Source organism: Ranitomeya imitator, chromosome 3 (assembly GCF_032444005.1).
Source record: "Ranitomeya imitator isolate aRanImi1 chromosome 3, aRanImi1.pri, whole genome shotgun sequence".
In the NCBI taxonomy this organism is placed as follows: domain Eukaryota; kingdom Metazoa; phylum Chordata; class Amphibia; order Anura; family Dendrobatidae; genus Ranitomeya; species Ranitomeya imitator.
This window is the reverse complement of record NC_091284.1, coordinates 417,461,338-417,484,941: the sequence shown is the minus strand read 5'-3', so window position 1 is coordinate 417,484,941 and position 23,604 is coordinate 417,461,338. Positions and strand designations below refer to the sequence as shown.

At 46.9% G+C, this 23,604-nt stretch overlaps 1 protein-coding gene across 1 annotated transcript; it reads left to right on the top strand.

Annotated features, from left to right (window-relative positions):
• Positions 1 to 16,044: 16,044 nt before the first annotated feature.
• LOC138671645 (uncharacterized) lies at positions 16,045 to 19,707 on the top strand. Its single transcript, XM_069759817.1, has 2 exons — positions 16,045 to 16,785; positions 19,267 to 19,707. The coding sequence occupies exons 1-2, from the start codon at positions 16,045 to 16,047 to the stop codon at positions 19,279 to 19,281; spliced, it is 756 nt and encodes a 251-aa protein (XP_069615918.1). The 3' UTR covers positions 19,282 to 19,707.
• The last annotated feature ends 3,897 nt before the right edge of the window (positions 19,708 to 23,604 follow it).

Genomic DNA, 23,604 nt, shown 5'->3' with positions numbered 1-23,604 from the left:
TCATGAAAAAACAGTCTCAGAACTGTTAGGATCCGTTGAAGCGTTCCCGAGTTATTACCTCATAAAGGGACACTGGTCAGAATTGCAAAATACGGCCAGGTCATTAGGGTCAAAATAGGCTGGGTCATGAAGGGGTTAAAGGAAATAAATAATATATACCTAAAAAGAGTATTGGATATTTTAAGACATTTTTAATAAGTTAGAATAAGGCCTGGCCAAAAAAGTCTACCTGGTCGTGGTGGCAGCTTAAAAAAATCTTTTGGATAAAACAAAAGCTGCTGGCTATGTATGTGATCTGTTGTTCTATGGGAACTGTTAAAGGGAACCTGTCACCCCCATAATCGAAGGTGAGCTAAGCCCACCAGCATCAGGGGCTTATCTACAGCCTTCTGTAATGCTGTAGATAAGCCCCCCCCCCCAATGTATCCTGAAAGATGATAAAAAGAGGTTAGATTATATTCACCCAGGGGCGCTTCCGGTCCGGTTCTGGTCCGATGGGTGTCTCAGTCCGGTACGTGGCCTCCCATCTTCTTACGATGACGTCCTCTTCTTGTATTCACGCTGCGACTCCGGTGTACTTTGTCTGCCCTGTTGAGGGCAGAGCAAAGTACTGCAGTGCGCTGGCGCCGGGGCTCTCTGACCTTTCCTGTTGCCTGCGCACTGCAGTACTTTGCTCTGTCCTCAACAGGGCAGACAAAGTACGCCTGTGCCGGAGCCGCAGCGTGAATACAAGAAGAGGACGTCATCGTAAGAAGATGGGAGGCCCCAGATCGGACCGCAACGCCCATCGGACCAGAACCGGACCGGGACCGCAATGAATGTTGCCAAGTGAAAATTGCAAACTGCCGTTTAGTGACCAGTACATTGTAGTGACCAGTATGTTATGCCCAGCTCAAGCTTGTGGGGACATGTACCCATAAAATAGGCTGGTTCTCATCGCTTCAGAAATGCCAAACATGTGGAAGCTATATGTGGCTTAGGCACTGTGGAGCTCAGAAGAGAGGACATATGGATTTGGGAGCGCAGAATTTGCTTTTTATTCGGACTCCCATGACAGCTCCACAAGAGAAGGGGGATCTGTACTTCAGGAACAGGAATGTTATGAACAGGTAATTCAGAACCACAATGGACCTTGAAGTTCAGAGCACACAAAGTGACCTGACAATTACCAAAAACATAGGACGAGCTCTGAGACGTGGGAACTCTGCTGACCGCAATCCCTAATCCTATCCAACCACACTAGAGGTAGCCGTGGAGCGCTCCTGACCAGACCTATGCGCCTCGAGCACAGCCTGAGAAACTAGCTAGCCCTAAGAAAGAAAAATAAGCCTAGCTTGCCTCAGAGAAATACCCCAAAGGAAAAGGCAGCCCCCCACATATAATGACTGTGAGTTGAGATGAAAATACAAACGCAGAGATGAAATAGATTTAGCAAAGTGAGGCCCAACTTACTGAACAGACCGAAGATAGGAAAGATTGCTTTGCGGTCAACACAAAACCCTACAAACAACCACGCAGAGGGGGCAAAAAGACCCTCCGCACCGACTAACGGTACGGAGGTGCTCCCTCTGCGTCCCAGAGCTTCCAGCAAGCAAGAAAAACCAATATAGCAAGCTGGACAGAAAAAATAGCAAACAAAAATAACACAAGCAAAACTTAGCTTATGCAGGAAGACAGGCCACAGGAACGATCCAGGAGAAAGCAAGACCAATACTAGAACATTGACTGGAGGCCAGGATCAAAGCACTAGGTGGAGTTAAATAGAGCAGCACCTAACGACTTAACCTCATCACCTGAGGAAGGAAACTCAGAAGCCGCAGTACCACTCTCATCCACCAAAGGAAGCTCATAGAACCAGCCGAAGTACCACCCACGACCACAGGAGGGAGCTTGGCCACAGAATTCACAACAGTACCCCCCCTTGAGGAGGGGTCACCGAACCCTCACCAGAGCCCCCAGGCCAACCAGGATGAGCCACATGAAAGGCACGAACCAGATCGGCAGCATGGACATCAGAGGCAAAGACCCAGGAATTATCTTCCTGACCATAACCTTTCCACTTAACCAGATACTGGAGTTTCCGTCTCGAAACACGAGAATCCAAAATCTTCTCCACTATATACTCCAACTCCCCTTCAACCAAAACCGGAGCAGGAGGATCAATAGATGGAACCACAGGTGCCACGTATCTCCGCAACAATGACCTATGGAACACGTTATGGATGGAAAAAGAAGCTGGAAGAGTCAAACGAAAAGACACAGGATTAAGAACCTCAGAAATCCTATATGGACCAATGAAACGAGGCTTAAACTTAGGAGAGGAAACCTTCATAGGAATATAACGAGATGACAACCAAACCAAATCCCCAACACGAAGTCGGGGACCCACACAGCGCCTGCGGATAGCGAAACGTTGAGCCTTCTCCTGGGACAGTGTCAAATTGTCCACTACATGAGTCCAAATCTGCTGCAACCTATCCACCACAGTATCCACACCAGGACGGTCCGAAGACTCAACCTGCCTTGAAGAGAAACGTGGGTGGAACCCAGAATTGCAGAAAAACGGCGAAACCAAAGTAGCCGAGCTGGCCCGATTATTAAGGGCGAACTCAGCCAAAGGCAAAAAGGACACCCAATCATCCTGATCAGCAGAAACAAAACATCTCAGATATGTTTCCAAGGTCTGATTGGTTCGTTCAGTCTGGCCATTTGTCTGAGGATGGAAAGCCGAGGAAAAAGACAAATCAATGCCCATCCTAGCACAAAAGGCTCGCCAAAACCTCGAAACAAACTGGGAACCTCTGTCAGAAACGATGTTCTCTGGAATGCCATGTAAACGAACCACATGCTGGAAAAACAATGGCACCAAATCAGAGGAGGAAGGCAACTTAGACAAGGGCACCAAATGGACCATCTTAGAGAAGCGATCACAAACCACCCAAATGACCGACATTCTTTGAGAGACGGGGAGATCCGAAATAAAATCCATAGAGATATGTGTCCAAGGCCTCTTCGGGACCGGCAAGGGCAAAAGCAACCCACTGGCACGAGAACAGCAGGGCTTAGCCCGAGCACAAATCCCACAGGACTGCACGAAAGAACGCACATCCCGCGACAGAGACGGCCACCAAAAGGATCTAGCCACCAAATCTCTGGTACCAAAGATTCCAGGATGACCAGCCAACACCGAACAATGAACCTCAGAGATAACTTTATTCGTCCACCTATCAGGGACAAACAGTTTCTCCGCTGGGCAACGATCAGGTTTATTAGCCTGAAATTTTTGCAGCACCCGCCGCAAATCAGGGGAGATGGCAGACAAAATTACCCCCTCTTTGAGAACACCCGCTGGCTCAGGCAAACCCGGAGAATCGGGCACAAAACTCCTAGACAGGGCATCCGCCTTCACATTTTTAGAGCCCGTAAGGTACGAAACCACAAAGTCAAAACGGGAGAAAAACAGCGACCAACGACCCTGTCTAGGATTCAACCGTTTGGCAGACTCGAGATAAGTCAAGTTCTTGTGATCAGTCAAGACCACCACGCGATGCTTAGCTCCTTCAAGCCAATGACGCCACTCCTCGAATGCCCACTTCATGGGCAGCAACTCTCGATTGCCAACATCATAATTTTGCTCAGCAGGCGAAAATTTCCTGGAAAAGAAGGCGCATGGTTTCATCACCGAGCAATCAGAACTTCTCTGCGACAAAACAGCCCCTGCTCCAATTTCAGAAGCATCAACCTCGACCTGGAACGGAATCAAAACATCTGGTTGGCACAACACAGGGGCAGAAGAAAAACGACGCTTCAACTCCTGAAAAGCTTCCACAGCAGCAGAAGACCAATTGACCACATCAGCACCCTTCTTGGTTAAATCAGTCAACGGTTTAGCAATACTAGAAAAATTATTGATGAAGCGACGATAAAAATTAGCAAAGCCCAGGAACTTCTGCAGACTCTTCAGAGATGTTGGCTGAGTCCAATCATAAACGGCCTGAACTTTAACAGGGTCCATCTCGATAGTAGAAGGAGAAAAAATGAACCCCAAAAATGAAACCTTCTGAACACCAAAGAGACACTTTGACCCCTTCACAAACAAAGAATTAGCACGCAAGACCTGGAACACCATTCTGACCTGCTTCACATGAGACTCCCAATCATCCGAGAAGACCAAAATATCATCCAAGTATACAATCAGGAATTTATCCAGGTACTCTCGGAAGATGTCATGCATAAAGGACTGAAACACTGATGGAGCATTAGAAAGCCCGAATGGCATAACCAGGTACTCAAAATGGCCTTCGGGCGTATTAAATGCTGTTTTCCATTCATCGCCCTGTTTAATACGCACAAGATTATATGCACCACGAAGATCTATCTTGGTGAACCAACTAGCCCCCTTAATCCGAGCAAACAAATCAGACAGCAGCGGCAAGGGGTACTGAAATTTGACCGTAATTTTATTTAGAAGGCGGTAATCAATACAAGGTCTCAGCGAACCATCCTTCTTGGCCACAAAAAAAGAACCCCGCTCCCAATGGCGACGATGACGGGCGAATATGACCCTTCTCCAAAGACTCCTTCACGTAACTCCGCATAGTGGCGTGCTCAGGTACAGATAAATTAAACAGTCGACCCTTAGGAAACTTACTACCAGGAATCAAATCGATAGCACAATCACAATCCCTATGCGGAGGTAGGGCATTGGACTTGGGCTCATCGACCCCAACCCCAGCTGGACACAGACATTGATTTCCAATCTAATACTGGGTTATGGACTTGTAGCCATGGCAACCCCAACACGACCACATCATGCAGATTATGCAACACCAGAAAGCGAATATCCTCCTGGTGCGCAGGAGCCATGCACATGGTCAGCTGGGTTCAATACTGAGGCTTATTCTTGGCCAAAGGCGTAGCATCAATTCCTCTCAATGGAATAGGACACTGCAAGGGCTCCAAGACAAACCCACAGCGCCTAGCAAACTCCAAGTCCATCAAATTCAGGGCAGCGCCTGAATCCACAAATGCCATGACAGAATAGGAAGACAAAGAGCAGATCAAAGTAACGGACAAAAGAAATTTCGACTGTACCGTACCAATGGTGGCAGACCTAGCGAACCGCTTAGTGCGCTTAGGACAATCGGAGATAGCATGAGTGGAATCACCACAGTAGAAACACAGCCCATTCTGACGTCTGTGTTCTTGCCTTTCAGCTCTGGTCAAAGTCCTATCGCACTGCATAGGCTCAGGTTTATGCTCAGATAATACAGCCAAATGGTGCACAGATTTACGCTCACGCAAGCGTCGACCGATCTGAATGGCCAAAGACATAGACTCATTCAGACCATAAGGCATAGGAAATCCCACCATGACATCCTTAAGGGCATCAGAGAGACCCTTTCTGAAAATAGCTGCCAGCGCACATTCATTCCATTGAGTGAGCATGGACCACTTTCTAAACTTCTGACAATAAATCTCTATCTCATCCTGACCCTGACACAGAGCCAGCAAATTTTTCTCTGCCTGATCCACTGAATTAGGTTCATCGTACAGCAATCCGAGCGCCAGAAAAAAACGCATCAATATTACATAATGCAGGATCTCCTGGCGCAAGGGAAAATGCCCAGTCTTGAGGGTCGCCACGTAATAAAGAAATAATGATCTTAACTTGTTGAACTGGGTCACCAGAGGAGCGGGGTTTCAAAGCCAGAAATAGTTTACAATTATTTTTAAAATTCAAAAACTTAGCTCTATCTCCAGAAAATAACTCAGGAATAGGAATTTTAGGTTCTAACATAGGATTCTGGACCACTAAATCTTGAATATTCTGTACATTTATAGCGAGATTATCCATCAAAGAGCACAGACCCTGAATGTCCATGTCCACACCTGTGTTCTGAACCACCCTGATGTAAAGGGGAAAAGAAAGACAGAACACAGTGCAAAGAAAAAAAAATGGTCTCAGAACTTCTCTTTTCCCTCTATTGAGAAGCATTAGTACTTTGGGCCTCCAGTACTGTTATGAACAGGTAATTCAGAACCACAATGGACCTTGAAGTTCAGAGCACACAAAGTGACCTGACAATTACCAAAAACATAGGACGAGCTCTGAGACGTGGGAACTCTGCTGACCGCAATCCCTAATCCTATCCAACCACACTAGAGGTAGCCGTGGAGCGCTCCTGACCAGACCTATGCGCCTCGAGCACAGCCTGAGAAACTAGCTAGCCCTAAAAAAGAAAAATAAGCCTAGCTTGCCTCAGAGAAATACCCCAAAGGAAAAGGCAGCCCCCCCACATATAATGACTGTGAGTTGAGATGAAAATACAAACGCAGAGATGAAATAGATTTAGCAAAGTGAGGCCCAACTTACTGAACAGACCGAAGATAGGAAAGATTGCTTTGCGGTCAACACAAAACCCTACAAACAACCACGCAGAGGGGGCAAAAAGACCCTCCGCACCGACTAACGGTACGGAGGTGCTCCCTCTGCGTCCCAGAGCTTCCAGCAAGCAAGAAAAACCAATATAGCAAGCTGGACAGAAAAAATAGCAAACAAAAATAACACAAGCAAAACTTAGCTTATGCAGGAAGACAGGCCACAGGAACGATCCAGGAGAAAGCAAGACCAATACTAGAACATTGACTGGAGGCCAGGATCAAAGCACCAGGTAGAGTTAAATAGAGCAGCACCTAACGACTTAACCTCATCACCTGAGGAAGCAAACTCAGAAGCCGCAGTACCACTCTCATCCACCAAAGGAAGCTCATAGACAGAACCAGCAGAAGTACCACTCACGACCACAGGAGGGAGCTTGGCCACAGAATTCACAACACAGGAAACCTACAGATACAACAGGGTGGCACCTCTCCCACTTATGAGTTGGTTTCCTGTTCCTGATGGGATTGGTTCCTACACATGCCTACAGGACGTCAGATCCCAGGCCCAACCGGTCAACACAGGTAGCCGGGGGTGGGGGGTGGGGGGGTGGGGGGTCTCCTACCTCAACCGGTATGGGGGTCCTGGAAGCACCATGGTGGTCCTTGATGGACAGAACGGCAGTGAGTGAGCAGCAGTGAGAGAGGTCCACAGGATCGCCATCGCCGGAAGTAGTTGGTGCCAGGGTGAGTATGCTCCCTAGGTCCCAGAGGCTCCTGCGGTATGGAGGTAGGCTCCAGCTGCATGTTCCGGGTCAGACGGGTGATGTTGGGGGGTGGAGCCGGCAGGTGCTTCCGGGTCACCGCTACCAGCATCCTTTCTGCGCATGTGCGGGATCTTCTGATGCTGGGAAAATGGCAGCCGCCATCGGTGGAGACCGGAGCCCTGATTTTGGGTCTCAGGTTGCTGAGACCTCGGCACCTGTGGGGGATGCAGGGGAGGAGCACCACTTCACCTGCTGGTCCGGATACGGGGGGGGGGGGGGGGAGTATATATGGCCGGCATACAGGAAGGATCATGCTTCTGGCCCTTTTGTCACAATGGAAGGTGAGCAGCAGCAGCTACCACAACAGGAGGAGGCTGCTAGCCAGCATGCTGCACAGAAGCCAGTTGAGTGACCGATCCAGCCGCAGGAGTTCTTCCAGACGGGAGTTGGTAGCAGCTGCTGAGAAATAGCCCCCCGGTACCTATTTCTTCAGACACGGGTAAGTGATCTTCATGAATATTCACTCAGCGATGCAGCCTTCCCTTTATGTTTTTAATTTTATGGGGAAGAAATGTACGAGTAAGGCAAAGCACACAGAATGCGCCCTCTGTGCATGCCTCCTACCAGCTCTTGTCCCCAAACATTATGCCACCCCTGTATCCAGCAGATGGTGAGGTCTCAGGAAGGGAGGGGGGGAGCAGCGCTAGCCTCTAGGTAGTCTATATTGCCCCTTACTATCCACCTCAGGTGGCAGAAGAGACTCCTAATTTCACCAAGAGTTTGAAGGACATCATCAGGACAGAAGTGAGGGAGTCCATAAAATCCCTGACTCAAGGAGAAAGTTTTGGGTGGATGGATCTTCCGGAATCAGATTCATTGGCTGGTCGGAAGGAAATTGAGGATTCCTCTAATTCTTCCCCCTCAGCTTCTTCATCAGAGGAAGACTCGGGTCGCTTCTGCCTGCCCCTAGACTGTGTGGACAAACTTGTAAAGGCGGTTAGGGGAACAGTACTGGGGATAGTAGAGCCCAGGCCAGAACTGTCCTTGCAGGACGTCATGTTCAAGGGATTGGATCAAAGGAAATGTAAATCCTTTCCCTTGAGTGAAAAAATTCAGGGACTGATTCTCCGTGAGTGTAAGAGGCCAGAAAAAAGGGGCTCCTTACCTCTGGCCTCAAGCGGAGATACTCCTTTGATAACCCGACCGTTAACACTTGGGATAAAGGTTAGATGCAGCGGTATCCAAAGCACCAAAGAAATCTTCCCTATCCTTTGAAGACATAGAGACCCTGAAAGATCCCCTAGACAGAAAGGCGGATGTCTTCCTTAAAGGAACTTGGGAGATGGCATCCAGATCCCTTAGACCAGCAGTTGCATCTACTTGCACGGCTAGATCAATGATGGTCTGGTTGGACCAGCTCGAGACTCAGCTAAAGGAGGGTACGCCTCGGAAGTTGATTCTGAGGGCCCTTCCAATAATTCAGGAGGCTGCGGCATTCCTATCAGATGCCTCAGTGGACTGTCAGGATGGTGGCAAGAGCAGCGGGTCTTTCCAATGTGGCCCACAGAGCTCTGTGGTTAAAATGCTGGCCAGGAGATATCCAGACAGGATCTAAGATCTGTGCGATTCCATGTGAAGGGGAATACCTTTTTGGCCCAATGTTGAACGAACTGCTGGATAAAGCGGGAGACGAGAGGAAGAGAATCCCCAACTTATCCTTTTCTTACCGACGTCCCTTCAGTAGGAGAGTTTGGTCAAGGAAGACCCACAAGGAACGTTCCAGATGGGATGACAGGAAGAAGTGAGGTACAGGCTTCATGTTCAGACGTTCTTCTCGGGAACGCAAAAAACATCCCAATGACTAGCGGTCCCCGTAGGGGGAAGATTGTCGGCCTTCTATCCAGCCTGCTCGCGAATTACCAACAGCGTCTGGGTTCAGGGCATGATCTCAAACTTGAATTCCGCTCTATTCCAGGGGATAAATTCAAGTTAACTTCCTTCCAATTTTCCCATCTAGAGCAGTCTCCCGGGAGGCAGAAGTAGTTAAATTGTGTCATAAAGGGGTCCTGGTGGAGGTTTCAGAATCCGAGAAGGGTAGAGGTGTTTACTCCCCTCTGTTTTTGGTCTGGAAACTGGATAACTCTTACAGGACCATCATCAATCTCAGGTCCCTCAATAAATTTCTGATCACTCGCCCCTTGAAAATGGAAACAATTAGCTCAGCAATAAAAATTTTATTTCAAAACTGTTTCATGGCGGTATTAGATTTAAAGGATGCATATTATCATGTGCCTATTCACACAAACTATCAGCATTTCCTGAGAGTGGCAGTATCCATAAGTGGCTCAGTCCATCATTTTTAGTTTGTAGTCCACCCCTTTGGCCTGTCGGTTGCTCCACAAGTCTTCTCGAAATTAATTGCAGAGGTCATGGCCCACCTTCGGGAGTCAGACATCTTAATTGTCCCCTATTTAGATGACTTCTTAATCATAGGCAGTTCGGCTGATCATTGCCTTTCACAAGTAACAAGATCTAGGTCCACTCTGGAACAATTAGGTTGGCTAAAACTCAGAAAAATGACGTTTACAACCCGTAAAGGTTCAACTATTCCTCGTTCTCGTGTTAGATTCGGGAAGTCAAGAATGTCACCTACAACCAGACAAAATTATTCGCCTTCATCACCAGGTTTTGCGGGCAGTAAATTGCCTTCTATGACCCTTAGGCAAGCCATGTCCCTGTTAGGTTCCCTAATATGTTGTATCCTTGCTGTCAAGTGGGCTCAGTTGCACACAAGAACCCTTCAAAGAAATATTTAACTTAATGAAAGAACCCTGGGGGTTCCCTGCAGGGCAGAGTAGCACTGAATCCATCAACCATGAGTTCCCTAAAATGGTGGCTTAACAGGGATAATGTGGCCTCAGGGGTTCCCTGGGAAAAATCGCATATCACGTATAATAACCACAGATGCCAGTCCTTCGGAGTGGGGGGCCCATATGAGGGATATTGTGGTCCAGGGTCAATGGGAGTCCCAGGTAGAAAGCTCATCTAACCTGAAAGAACTATCAGTGGTAAAACTGTCGGTTAAGAAACTCCATGTGTACCTACATGGTCACCATGTCAGAATTCTCTTGGACAACCAGGTGGCCTACATCAACTATCAAGGTGGGACCCGATCCGAGGCTCTGATGGAAGTAACAAAACACCTTTTCCAGATAGTGGAAAGACATTTACTATCTTTAACAGCGCTACACATAAGATGAAAAGACAATGCCAAGGCAGACTTTCTAAACCACAACATACTAAGGCACGGAGAAAGGTCTCTAAATGGAGCCACCTTCAACCATTGTCCACATGTGGGGTCTGATGGAGAAACAAAAAAGTAAGTCCGTTCTGTTCTCTAAATTCGGAGGAAAACCTATTATAGTGGACGCCTTCCTCAGGAAGTGGGACTTCTACCTGGCCTTCGTATTCCCTCCACTATCCCTGTTGCCTCTGGTAGTGAGAAATATTAGAGAAGACAGGGCAAGGATTATACTAATTGCGGTCTTTTGGCCCAAAAGGGCTTGGTTCTCGTGGCTAAGGACTATGTCGATCTGCGATCCCTGGATACTTCCAGATCTCCTTTCCCAGGGCCCAGTCAACCATCCACAAGTAGCAGGACTCCACTTGACGGTGTGGAGTTTGAAAGGGTTGCTAGGGAATCCCCACATGTACTTATGCTGGCTAACAGATGTAAATCATTCAGCTGCGGCAAGAAAAACTAAATCTTCGAGCAATAAAAAATACTCTGAGGACCCCCGAGCATGCTCAAGAAATCTCAAGTAACGAGTATATTCACTCATCACTATTCCTAGCCACTTCTCACTTTAAAATCGAAGAGGGGTACCTATAGGAGAGATTCTAGAATTTCTTCAGAAGGGTCTAGAATTAGGTCTTGCCACTAGTACCCTTAAAGTGCAAGTTTCGGCCCTTGGCGCCTTATTTAGCTGCGATATCGCAAGCAATTACTGGGTCTCCAGATTCGTTTAACCCCTTAGTGACGGAGCCAAATTTTTAAAATCTGACCAGTGTCACTTTATGTGTTAATAACTCTTGAATGCTTTAACAAATCCCAGTGATTTTGAGATTGTTTTTTGTGACACATACTTTATGATAATGGTTAATTTAGGTCGATATGTTTTGTGTTTATTTATAAAAAAATCAGAAATTTGAGAAAAATTAAAAAAAATTAGCAATTTTCAAACTTTGAATGATTATCCCTTTAATCCAGATAGTCATACCACAGCAAGACATTAATGAATAACATTTCCCACATGTCGGCTTTATATCAGCACCATTTATAAAATGTTCTTTTATTTTGTTTGTATTTTATGAGGTTTAAAAATGTAACATTAATTTTTCATTTTTTCAAGGAAATGTATAAACTGCAGTCAGGTAGTTTATTAACCCTTCAGGTGATTTTCAGGAATTAATGCAAAGTGGCATGACAAATGAAAATGTGCATTTTACCACCTAAATGCCTCTAACTTCTGAACAGGTTACAACAGCTGTCAGACTCTAAGGCCACTATTTGGTCATGAATTGCCATAGCAAACACCAGGACCACAAAATCATGATCTGAGGGCCCAATTGGGATAAAGACGAAGCCCCGGCACTCTGTTAACCATTTATATGATGTAGTCACTATTGACTGCAGCAGCTATAGGGTTAAACAGATTTGGACTGTGCAAACATTGATCGTGGCTGATGCAGCAAGTTGTCAGCTACAGCAGGGGTCCCCAACTCCAGTCCTCAAGGCCCACCAGCAGGTCATGTTTTCAGGATTTCCTTTGCATTGCACAGGTGATGCAATTATTACCTGGGCAAGACTAAGGAAATCCTGAAAACATGACATGTTGGTGGGCCTTGAGGACTGGAGTTGGGGACCCCTGTTGTGAATTCTGTGGCCAAGCTCCCTCCTGTGGTCGTGGGTGGTACTTCGGCTGGTTCTATGAGCTTCCTTTGGTGGATGAGAGTGGTACTGCGGCTTCTGAGTTTCCTTCCTCAGGTGATGAGGTTAAGTCGTTAGGTGCTGCTCTATTTAACTCCACCTAGTGCTTTGATCCTGGCCTCCAGTCAATGTTCCAGTATTGGTCTTGCTTTCTCCTGGATCGTTCCTGTGGCCTGTCTATCCTGCATAAGCTAAGTTTTGCTTGTGTTATTTTTGTTTGCTATTTTTTCTGTCCAGCTTGCTATATTGGTTTTTCTTGCTTGCTGGAAGCTCTGGGACGCAGAGGGAGCACCTCCGTACCGTTAGTCGGTGCGGAGGGTCTTTTTGCCCCCTCTGCGTGGTTGTTTGTAGGGTTTTGTGTTGACCGCAAAGCAATCTTTCCTATCTTCGGTCTGTTCAGTAAGTTGGGCCTCACTTTGCTAAATCTATTTCATCTCTGCGTTTGTATTTTCATCTCAACTCACAGTCATTATATGTGGGGGGCTGCCTTTTCCTTTGGGGTATTTCTCTGAGGCAAGGTAGGCTTATTTTTCTTTCTTAGGGCTAGCTAGTTTCTCAGGCTGTGCTCGAGGCGCATAGGACTGGTCAGGAGTGCTCCACGGCTACCTCTAGTGTGGTTGGATAGGATTAGGGATTGCGGTTAGCAGAGTTCCCACGTCACAGAGCTCGTCCTATGTTTTTGGTAATTGTCAGGTCACTTTGTGTGCTCTGAACTACAAGGTCCATTGTGATTCTGAATCACCTCTTCATAACAGTACTGGAGGCCCAAAGTACTAATGCTTCTCAATAGAGGGAAAAGAGAAGTTCTGAGACCATTTTTTTTCTTTGCACTGTGTTCTGTCTTTCTTTTCCCCTTTACATCAGGGTGGTTCAGAACACAGGTGTGGACATGGACATTCAGGGTCTGTTCTCTTTGATGGATAATCTCGCTATAAATGTACAGAACATTCAAGATTTAGTGGTTCAGAATCCTAGGTTAGAACCTAAAATTCCTATTCCTGAGTTATTTTCTGGAGATAGAGCTAAGTTTTTGAATTTTAAAAATAATTGTAAACTATTTCTGGCTTTGAAACCCCGCTCCTCTGGTGACCCAGTTCAACAAGTTAAGATCATTATTTCTTTATTACGTGGCGACCCTCAAGACTGGGCATTTTCCCTTGCGCCAGGAGATCCTGCATTATGTAATATTGATGCGTTTTTTCTGGCGCTCGGATTGCTGTACGATGAACCTAATTCAGTGGATCTGGCAGAGAAAAAATTGCTGGCTCTGTGACAGGGTCAGGATGAGATAGAGATTTATTGTCAGAAGTTCAGAAAGTGGTCCGTACTCACTCAATGGAATGAATGTGCGCTGGCAGCTATTTTCAGAAAGGGTCTCTCTGAAGCCCTTAAGGATGTCATGGTGGGATTTCCTATGCCTGCTGGTCTGAATGAGTCTATGTCTTTGGCCATTCAGATCGGTCGACGATTGCGTGAGCGTAAATCTGTGCACCATTTGGCGGTATTATCTGAGCATAAACCTGAGCTTATGCAGTGCGATAGGACTTTGACCAGAGCTGAAAGGCAGGAACACAGACATCAGAATGGGCTGTGTTTCTACTGTGGTGATTCCACTCATGCTATCTCCGATTGTCCTAAGCGCACTAAGCGGTTCGCTAGGTCTGCCACCATTGGTACGGTACAGTCGAAATTTCTTTTGTCCGTTACTTTGATCTGCTCTTTGTCTTCCTATTCGGTCATGGCATTTGTGGATTCAGGCGCTGCCCTGAATTTGATGGACTTGGAGTATGCTAGGCGCTGTGGGTTTGTCTTGGAGCCCTTGCAGTGTCCTATTCCATTGAGAGGAATTGATGCTACGCCTTTGGCCAAGAATAAGCCTCAGTATTGGACCCAGCTGACCATGTGCATGGCTCCTGTGCACCAGGAGGATATTCACTTTCTGGTGTTGCATAATCTGCATGATGTGGTCGTGTTGGGGTTGCCATGGCTACAAGTCCATAACCCAGTATTAGATTGGAAATCAATGTCTGTGTCCAGCTGGGGTTGTCAGGGGGTACATGGTGATGTTCCATTTCTGTCTATCTCATCATCCACCCCTTCTGAGGTCCCAGAGTTCTTGTCTGATTACCGGGATGTATTCGATAAGCCCAAGTCCAATGCCCTACCTCCGCATAGGGATTGTGATTGTGCTATCGATTTGATTCCTGGTAGTAAGTTTCCAAAGGGTAGACTGTTTAATTTATCTGTACCTGAGCACGCCGCTATGCGGAGTTACGTAAAGGAATCCTTGGAGAAGGGTCATATTCGCCCGTCATCGTCACCATTGGGAGCAGGGTTCTTTTTTGTGGCCAAGAAGGATGGTTCGCTGAGACCTTGTATTGATTACCGCCTTCTAAATAAAATTACGGTCAAATTTCAGTACCCCTTGACGCTGCTGTCTGATTTGTTTGCTCGGATTAAGGGGGCTAGTTGGTTCACCAAGATAGATCTTCGTGGTGCATATAATCTTGTGCGTATTAAACGGGGCGATGAATGGAAAACAGCATTTAATACGCCCGAAGGCCATTTTGAGTACCTGGTTATGCCATTCGGGCTTTCTAATGCTCCATCAGTGTTTTAGTCCTTTATGCATGACATCTTCCGAGAGTACCTGGATAAATTCCTGATTGTATACTTGGATGATATTTTGGTCTTCTCGGATGATTGGGAGTCTCATGTGAAGCAGGTCAGAATGGTGTTCCAGGTCCTGCGTGCGAATTCTTTGTTTGTGAAGGGGTCAAAGTGTCTCTTTGGTGTTCAGAAGGTTTCATTTTTGGGGTTCATTTTTTCTCCTTCTACTATCGAGATGGACCCTGTTAAAGTTCAGGCCATTTATGATTGGACTCAGCCAACATCTCTGAAGAGTCTGCAGAAGTTCCTGGGCTTTGCTAATTTTTATCGTCGCTTCATCAATAATTTTTCTAGTATTGCTAAACCGTTGACTGATTTAACCAAGAAGGGTGCTGATGTGGTCAATTGGTCTTCTGCTGCTGTGGAAGCTTTTCAGGAGTTGAAGCGTCGTTTTTCTTCTGCCCCTGTGTTGTGCCAACCACATGTTTCGCTTCCGTTCCAGGTCGAGGTTGATGCTTCTGAGATTGGAGCAGGGGCTGTTTTGTCGCAGAGAAGTTCTGATTGCTCGGTGATGAAACCATGCGCCTTCTTTTCCAGGAAATTTTCGCCTGCTGACCGAAATTATGATGTTCAGGCAGTACAAGAGATGTGGTGCACTCCGCATGGAAAAAAGGTGCAGGCTGAACACAAAGTCACAGTGTCTATAGAAAAAACAGCCGCACACTCAAGACTTGCAGGTTTTTACGTGAAAGTTGTATTTTTTATTATTAGTACAGGCATCACCAAATGCTTATTAGTGTTCAGAGAAAATGACGGATACTTTAAGTTACGGTTAACGTTTCGACCAAGGCTGGTCTTTGTCAAAACCACACTTCTAATGGAGGGTAAAAAAGGTGCAGAAGCAGTCTGGAGTAGGCGAAGTCTGCAAGGGTCCTGTAGCACTGAGTCCGTCACACTGGTGATTTTTGTTCTTCTGTTTATTCTGTTTTCTTGTTTTTTTGTTTGTTGATGTATCATACACCGCATGTATTCTCTGATGTATGTACAGATGTAGCCATGTATGTACTCACTATTTATTTTCTTTACAACACTGTAGTAACTGACGAAGGCCAGACTAGGCCGAAACGTTTTACGTACTACAAAATAAAAATCACAAGTTTGACTTAAAGTTGAGTGCCGGGTTCTTTTTATCTATATGCACACGGTTTGGGAACCTACCCGAGCACCTGAGTAGCAGTGCCCACGTCTTTTCACTCACTATATTATTCCCTTACGTGGAGGCACGCACACTTGGTCATGTCCACCAATACCTTCTCCTACAATCCAGAGGAGACCACTAGTATCCTATCCCACTCTATATATCCCTGTGACTTCTTGAAAACCGTACCCCGTGAGACGAGGGGACGAGATCTGGAACGGGAAGTAAGACATCATATTAACGTTGAACTTCACTGCGCAACATTATCCGAGTACCTGCGGGTACAACGCATCCCGAGAGGCTTAAGGGTTCCACTACGTCCCACACTCTTCCGGGATTCCCCGGAATACTGCACTAAATTTGAACAGATTCTCAATAAGTGCTCCCTAGACCTAATCACCCTCACTATAGAACACCTACAAAAAGAGATTACGGCCAGCTCAGAACGGGTCAAAGCTATTGAGATCCAGCTCTCATCCACAGGTACCCCAGAGGAGCTGAACCTACTGAAATCCGAAATTAAGACGAAAACTGAACAACACCGCAGAGACATTGAGAACAGGAAACGACTGAAATTCGCCCGGGACACCGAGGACTACGAGGCAAAGAGGGTATACAGATGGCAGGACAACTATTCCTCCTCTCGCCCCAGCGCAAGAACTGGACATCGTTCTTCCACGGACTACTCCACCTCGGGTTCGGAGCAAGACAGGAGTTCCTCCATTCCCAGCACATCCCATTTTTTAGGTCAACGCACCCAACGAGGCCGGAAAAGAGGACGCGGCGGAGCCAGAGATTTCGGCAGAGACACGGAGCTTACACGAATGACAAGATCTCAGGTACTGAATCTCTAATCGTGAACATTTCCTCCAGAACTCTGGGCGCATCAGACTGTAGTGTCCTTCAAAAAGGTCTTTCTTTTTGCCCCACCTATCGCTACCGGACCTTTGACCTGGACATGGACCTACAAAGGTTCTTTAGATCCCTAAGGCTTAAAGTGTATTTCTCTGATCCACAGAACCAAGTAGTAAATACCGTACGAGCCCCTACAGCACCTCAACTTCTTACAGCAGAAAGTTTAGGCTTACGTACTAAGAGCACATTTAGACCCCCACGGGGCTCTCACGCCCTTGAGACGTTTATACAATTCATTCAAAATTCTTTCCAGTCACTCCGGGGGGAAGTTGAAATGGGTCGCCTTTACTATCCTCCTAATTTAACGTTAAGTGAACGTCAATCACTACAATCACTCCAGTCTGACTCCAGCCTAATAATTAAACCAGCAGACAAAGGGGGTGCCATAGTGATCATGGACAAAAGTGATTACTTACGGGAAATTAGGAGACAGTTAGATAACACCACCGTGTACCAAAAACTGGATTCCAACCCCACCCAAGCCATTAGAAACAGAATTTCACGTATACTACAGAAATACACAGAATTAGGGGTCTTAGACCTTAAAACCTGCAACTACCTCACCAACGACCACCCGGTGACCCCGGTCTTTTACACACTCCCTAAGATTCACAAAAACGTGGAGCATCCCCCGGGACGACCAATAGTGGCAGCCACTAATTCTATACTGTCCCCTATAGCAATCTTTCTAGAAAAAATACTTACCCCCCATATCCAATCCACTAGATCATTTCTGTTGGACACAGGGTCCTTTCTGGGTACAATACGGGACCTAGGTAGTATACCGGTTGATGCGATACTGGCATCACTGGATGTTAAGGATCTATACACTTCCATCCCACATGCGGATGGCATTAATTCGATCAAGAAATTACTATCCACCACAGGGACCCACAAACAACAAATTGACTTAGTTGTGGATTTACTCACATTGGTTCTTGACTCTAATCATTTTCTGTTCCAGGACCAATACTACCTACAGATACGGGGGACCGCGATGGGCTCCAACGTAGCGCCCCCGTACGCTAACTGCTATATGGCAGATTTCGAAGAGACCATCATCTATTCCGACTCTCGCTTCCAGGATAATGTCCTACTCTGGAAGCGTTACATAGATGATATTTTTTGCGTATGGGGGGGCTCGTTGGAGTCCTTCCGGTCTTTTGTGGATTTCCTTAATACCGCATGGCCTGGTATCTCCTTCACAATGGCGCATGACCAACACAGAATGAATTTTCTGGACACTGTGGTCATTAAAGATAACACTGGCAAGTTGAGCACCGATATCCACATAAAGAACACCGACCGAAATAGCCTGCTGCATTTTGAAAGTCTACACCCCAGAGCCATCAAAAAAGCGATCCCTAGATCTCAAATTCAGCGGGTAACACGTATAGTCACGGATAACGAACTACGGACACTACGAGTGTCTGAGATGGAAGCCAAGTTTCTGGCACGCGGCTACCCCCACTCGGTCCTCCAAGAATCCCGGACACCTAGCCTTAATAGCAGACCAAAGTCCCATAAGCGTATACCATTTGTTCACTCTTTCCATCCGTTTTCGTATATTCTCCACAGTAACATTCGCAAACACTGGCATCTACTTACAACTGCCCACCCAAACATCCCGGAGTTTAGAGAACCCTTTCTCCCATGTTTTAGGAGACCCCGCAACCTAAGGGACACACTCGTAAGAGCTGATGTAGGTCCAGACAAAAAAGCACCCATCCAACGGTTCCTCCAGAACCCACGTCTCGGGACCTTCCCTTGTCTCCACTGCACCCAATGCAGCAATGTACTTAAGGGTAGCTCATTCCACCATCCACGATCTGGTAGATCGTTTCCCATTAAGAACTACTTCAATTGTGATTCATCATATGTGGTCTACCTCATTAAATGCCCCTGTGGCATGCTGTATGTTGGCGAGACAACCCGACCTATCCGGGAACGCATCTCTAAGCATAAATCCACGATCAGATGCGGCAACACACTCTTACCCATCCCACACCATTTTATATCGCAAGGTCATAACATTTCTCAACTTTTGTTTCAGGTAATAGAGCAGGTCTCAGCACCCAGACGGGGGGGAGACAGATTAGCCTCCCTAAAACACAGGGAGGCTTTCTGGATTCATACCCTCGATACCCTGCACCCTAAAGGTCTCAACAGGGATTATGACCTTGTCTCCTTCACCTAATTGACATGTGCCAATCTTAGAATTTATCTACGGGTCTCATCATTATGGGCTCCTACAACTTAGCACTCCGAGATGCTGATTATACACATTATGATCTAGTTACTAAATGTCTACTTGTACACATTATGATCTAGTTACTAAATGTCTACTTTTCATATTTATGTTCCAAGCAGATCTATGTCTCTAACATATTTATTTATCTTCCTAGAGTCGCCTTTATTGAATCACCAGGACTCTTCCACCTCTCCACGGGGTCACAAGTGGATATGTTATGAATAACCACCACCTTCACCTTCCCAGCGCTACTATCACTGTTTCCGTACCATCTGAGGCTGTCTATCGGCTCCATCTCACAGTGCACACTTGGCTTTTGTCCCGCCTCCCTACTAGAGAGCCACAGGATTGGCTGGTTTTCCTCTGTCAATCACGGGGAAACATACGCGGTCACTTCCGGTACATCACATCCGGTAGGACCAGCGCGCACATAAGGAACGCCGCACTGGCGTTTCCTCACTCGGGCATGCTCATCCGACAGCGGTGGACACCGCGTCCTGACCCATCTCCTATCCAGGTAACTCGCTCCCCACTACTACCGCTTGCAGGGACTCTGCCTCCTCCCAGCATGGCATACCACCGGGCGATTCAGCCTGCAGCCTCGTGCTCAGTATCCTGACATTCACCCTTGTTCCCTCCACAGCCTGCAGTATCGCCTGCAGTCGCGGCTCTGCCCAGGGACTTACATTGTTCAAGGTATTAGCACCGACAGGGACCGCACATAACACTGTCACTGTCCCACTTCAGCATATAGATGGTAGCTCCTATTATGGGCTTATTCTCCCTTTCTCCCTCCCCAGGGATCTCCCTGGAGCTCATTACGCTCATAGAAGCACTCCTCCATTTATCCAGACACCTCTCAATACGGTACGCATAGTAGCACCATGTTTCTCACATTTTTTCACCACTAGGGAGGGCCGGGATATACTAGTTGATTCCTCTTATGGTGGATTTCTAAGATTATCATACCAGGACCATAGGATACTCTGTATATACTTCTGTTTTTTGTTCTTCTGTTTATTCTGTTTTCTTGTTTTTTTGTTTGTTGATGTATCATACACCGCATGTATTCTCTGATGTATGTACAGATGTAGCCATGTATGTACTCACTATTTATTTTCTTTACAACACTGTAGTAACTGACGAAGGCCAGACTAGGCCGAAACGTTTTACGTACTACAAAATAAAAATCACAAGTTTGACTTAAAGTTGAGTGCCGGGTTCTTTTTATCTATATGAACGAACCAATCAGACCTTGGAAACATATCTGAGATGTTTTGTTTCTGCTGATCAGGATGATTGGGTGTCCTTTTTGCCTTTGGCTGAGTTCGCCCTTAATAATTGGGCCAGCTCAGCTACTTTGGTTTCGCCGTTTTTCTGCAATTCTGGTTTCCATCCTCGTTTCTCTTCAGGGCAGTTTGAGTCTTCAGACTGTCCTGGTGTGGATACTGTGGTGGATAGGTTGCAGCAGATTTGGACTCATGTGGTGGACAATTTGACTTTGTCCCAGGAGAAGGCTCAACGTTTCGCTAACTGCAGGCGCTGTGTGGGTCCCCGACTTCGTGTTGGGGATTTGGTTTGGTTGTCATCTCGTTATATTCCTATGAAGGTTTCCTCTCCTAAGTTTAAGCCTCGTTTCATTGGTCCGTATAGGATTTCTGAGGTTCTTAATCCTGTGTCTTTTCGTTTGACTCTTCCAGCTTTTTTCCATCCATAACGTGTTCCATAGGTCATTGTTGCGGAGATACGTGGCACCTGTGGTTCCATCTGTTGATCCTCCTGCTCCGGTTTTGGTTGAAGGGGAGTTGGAGTATATAGTGGAGAAGATTTTGGATTCTCGTGTTTCGAGACGGAAACTCCAGTATCTGGTTAAGTGGAAAGGTTATGGTCAGGAAGATAATTCCTGGGTCTTTGCCTCTGATGTCCATGCTGCCGATCTGGTTCGTGCCTTTCATGTGGCTCATCCTGGTCGGCCTGGGGGCTCTGGTGAGGGTTCGGTGACCCCTCCTCAAGGGGGGGGGGGTACTGTTGTGAATTCTGTGGCCAAGCTCCCTCCTGTGGTCGTGGGTGGTACTTCGGCTGGTTCTATGAGCTTCCTTTGGTGGATGAGAGTGGTACTGCGGCTTCTGAGTTTCCTTCCTCAGGTGATGAGGTTAAGTCGTTAGGTGCTGCTCTATTTAACTCCACCTAGTGCTTTGATCCTGGCCTCCAGTCAATGTTCCAGTATTGGTCTTGCTTTCTCCTGGATCGTTCCTGTGGCCTGTCTATCCTGCATAAGCTAAGTTTTGCTTGTGTTATTTTTGTTTGCTATTTTTTCTGTCCAGCTTGCTATATTGGTTTTTCTTGCTTGCTGGAAGCTCTGGGATGCAGAGGGAGCACCTCCGTACCGTTAGTCGGTGCGGAGGGTCTTTTTGCCCCCTCTGCGTGGTTGTTTGTAGGGTTTTGTGTTGACCGCAAAGCAATCTTTCCTATCTTCGGTCTGTTCAGTAAGTTGGGCCTCACTTTGCTAAATCTATTTCATCTCTGCGTTTGTATTTTCATCTCAACTCACAGTCATTATATGTGGGGGGCTGCCTTTTCCTTTGGGGTATTTATCTGAGGCAAGGTAGGCTTATTTTTCTTTCTTAGGGCTAGCTAGTTTCTCAGGCTGTGCTCGAGGCGCATAGGACTGGTCAGGAGCGCTCCACGGCTACCTCTAGTGTGGTTGGATAGGATTAGGGATTGCGGTCAGCAGAGTTCCCACGTCACAGAGCTCGTCCTATGTTTTTGGTAATTGTCAGGTCACTTTGTGTGCTCTGAACTACAAGGTCCATTGTGATTCTGAATCACCTGTTCATAACAGACCCCTGAGCTACAGTGTACAGCCGACAGCTGCTGGATTGTCACCTGTATGGGGAGGCTATTCTGTTATATCTCAGGTCAGTTAAAAGACATATTGGCTGTCATTAAGGGGTTAAGCAACTGGTAGATCTAGGCCCATACACAGGGTAAGGTGTGTACAATGGGACTTGAACTTAATCCTTACGGCTATCCATCACACATCCTCCATCTCATAGTCCCAAGCTGGGTGGCGCTGAGCAGGAAGTTCCTGGACACAATGCGGATGCCGCTGCCACTCTATAGGACACCACAAAAACTGCAGCTCTGAAATCTGTTGCCCCTCTCACACATGCCAAAGCTCACAAAATCAATAGACAGCCCTGGCACACCAGCGTGACCAAAGAACTGAGACGTTCTTCCAGGGTTGTTGAGCGGAGATGGAAAAGATCCCACTCTAACGAGGACTTAATCGCATTCAAACAGTCCCTCACTACTTTCAAGGCCACACTTGCCACAGCTAAACAAACCTATTTCTCATCTCTCACATCCTCCCTCTCACAACCCTAAACAACACCTTCTCCTCCATCCCCCAGCACCTCCTCCCTATCCACTCATCTCAGCTGAAGACTTTCCCTCATTTTTGAAGCAGAAGATTAATCACATCAGAGACAGTTTTGGTCGACAACCTCCAGAGCCCTTCCTCCTAACCGCCCAGCCCTCCACCCCCAAAACCCACTTCTCCACCATTACAGAAGATCAACTCTCCACTCTACTCTCAAGATCACATCTCATCACCTGTGCACTTGACCCAATCTCATCCCAAACCTCACCAGTCTTCATCCCAACCCTAATCCATCTATTCAACCTATCACTAACAACTGGTGTTTTCCCCTCAAGCTTTAGGCTGGGTTCACATTGCGTTAATGGCAATGCGCTGACGGCATCCGTTACATAGCGGCACTAACGCTATGTAACGGATGCGTTAGTGCACCCATTAACTGCCATTATGTAGCGCATCGCTAACGCATGTCATAATCGGCATGTGTTAGCGATGTGCCGTCATTCTGTGACGGACCCTCGGACGCAGTCTGCAGCGTATTTGGGTCAGTCACCGCTAGCACAGATAGAGCATCTGCGCTAGCGCGATCGCATAAACGCGATCTTTTTCAGCACTTGCGTTAACAGACTGCACTAACGCAATGTGAACCTAGCCTTAAACATGCCTCAATCACACTTATCCTCAAAAAGCCCTCCCTTGACCCATCCTCTGCATCTAGCTATCGCCTCATATCACTTCTCTCCTATGTCTCAAAACTACTCCCTCCCTCTTCGACCGCTTACAATCTGGCTTCTGGCCACACCACTCCACTGAAACTGCCCTAAGGTCACCAATGACCCATTAACCGCCAAGCGACACTACTCTGTCCTCCTCCTCCTGGACCTGTCCTCTGCCTTTGACACAGTAGACCATTCCCTATTACTACAGACCCGCTAATCTCTTGGCATCACAGACTTGGCCCTATCTTAGATCGCGTCATACCTAACAGACCGTATATTCAGCTTCTCCCACTTGCACACCACCTCCTCACCACGCCCCCTATCTGTGGGAGTCCCGCAAGGTTCAGTCTTAGGGCCCCTGCTCTTCTCCATCTACACCTTTGGCCTGGGACAG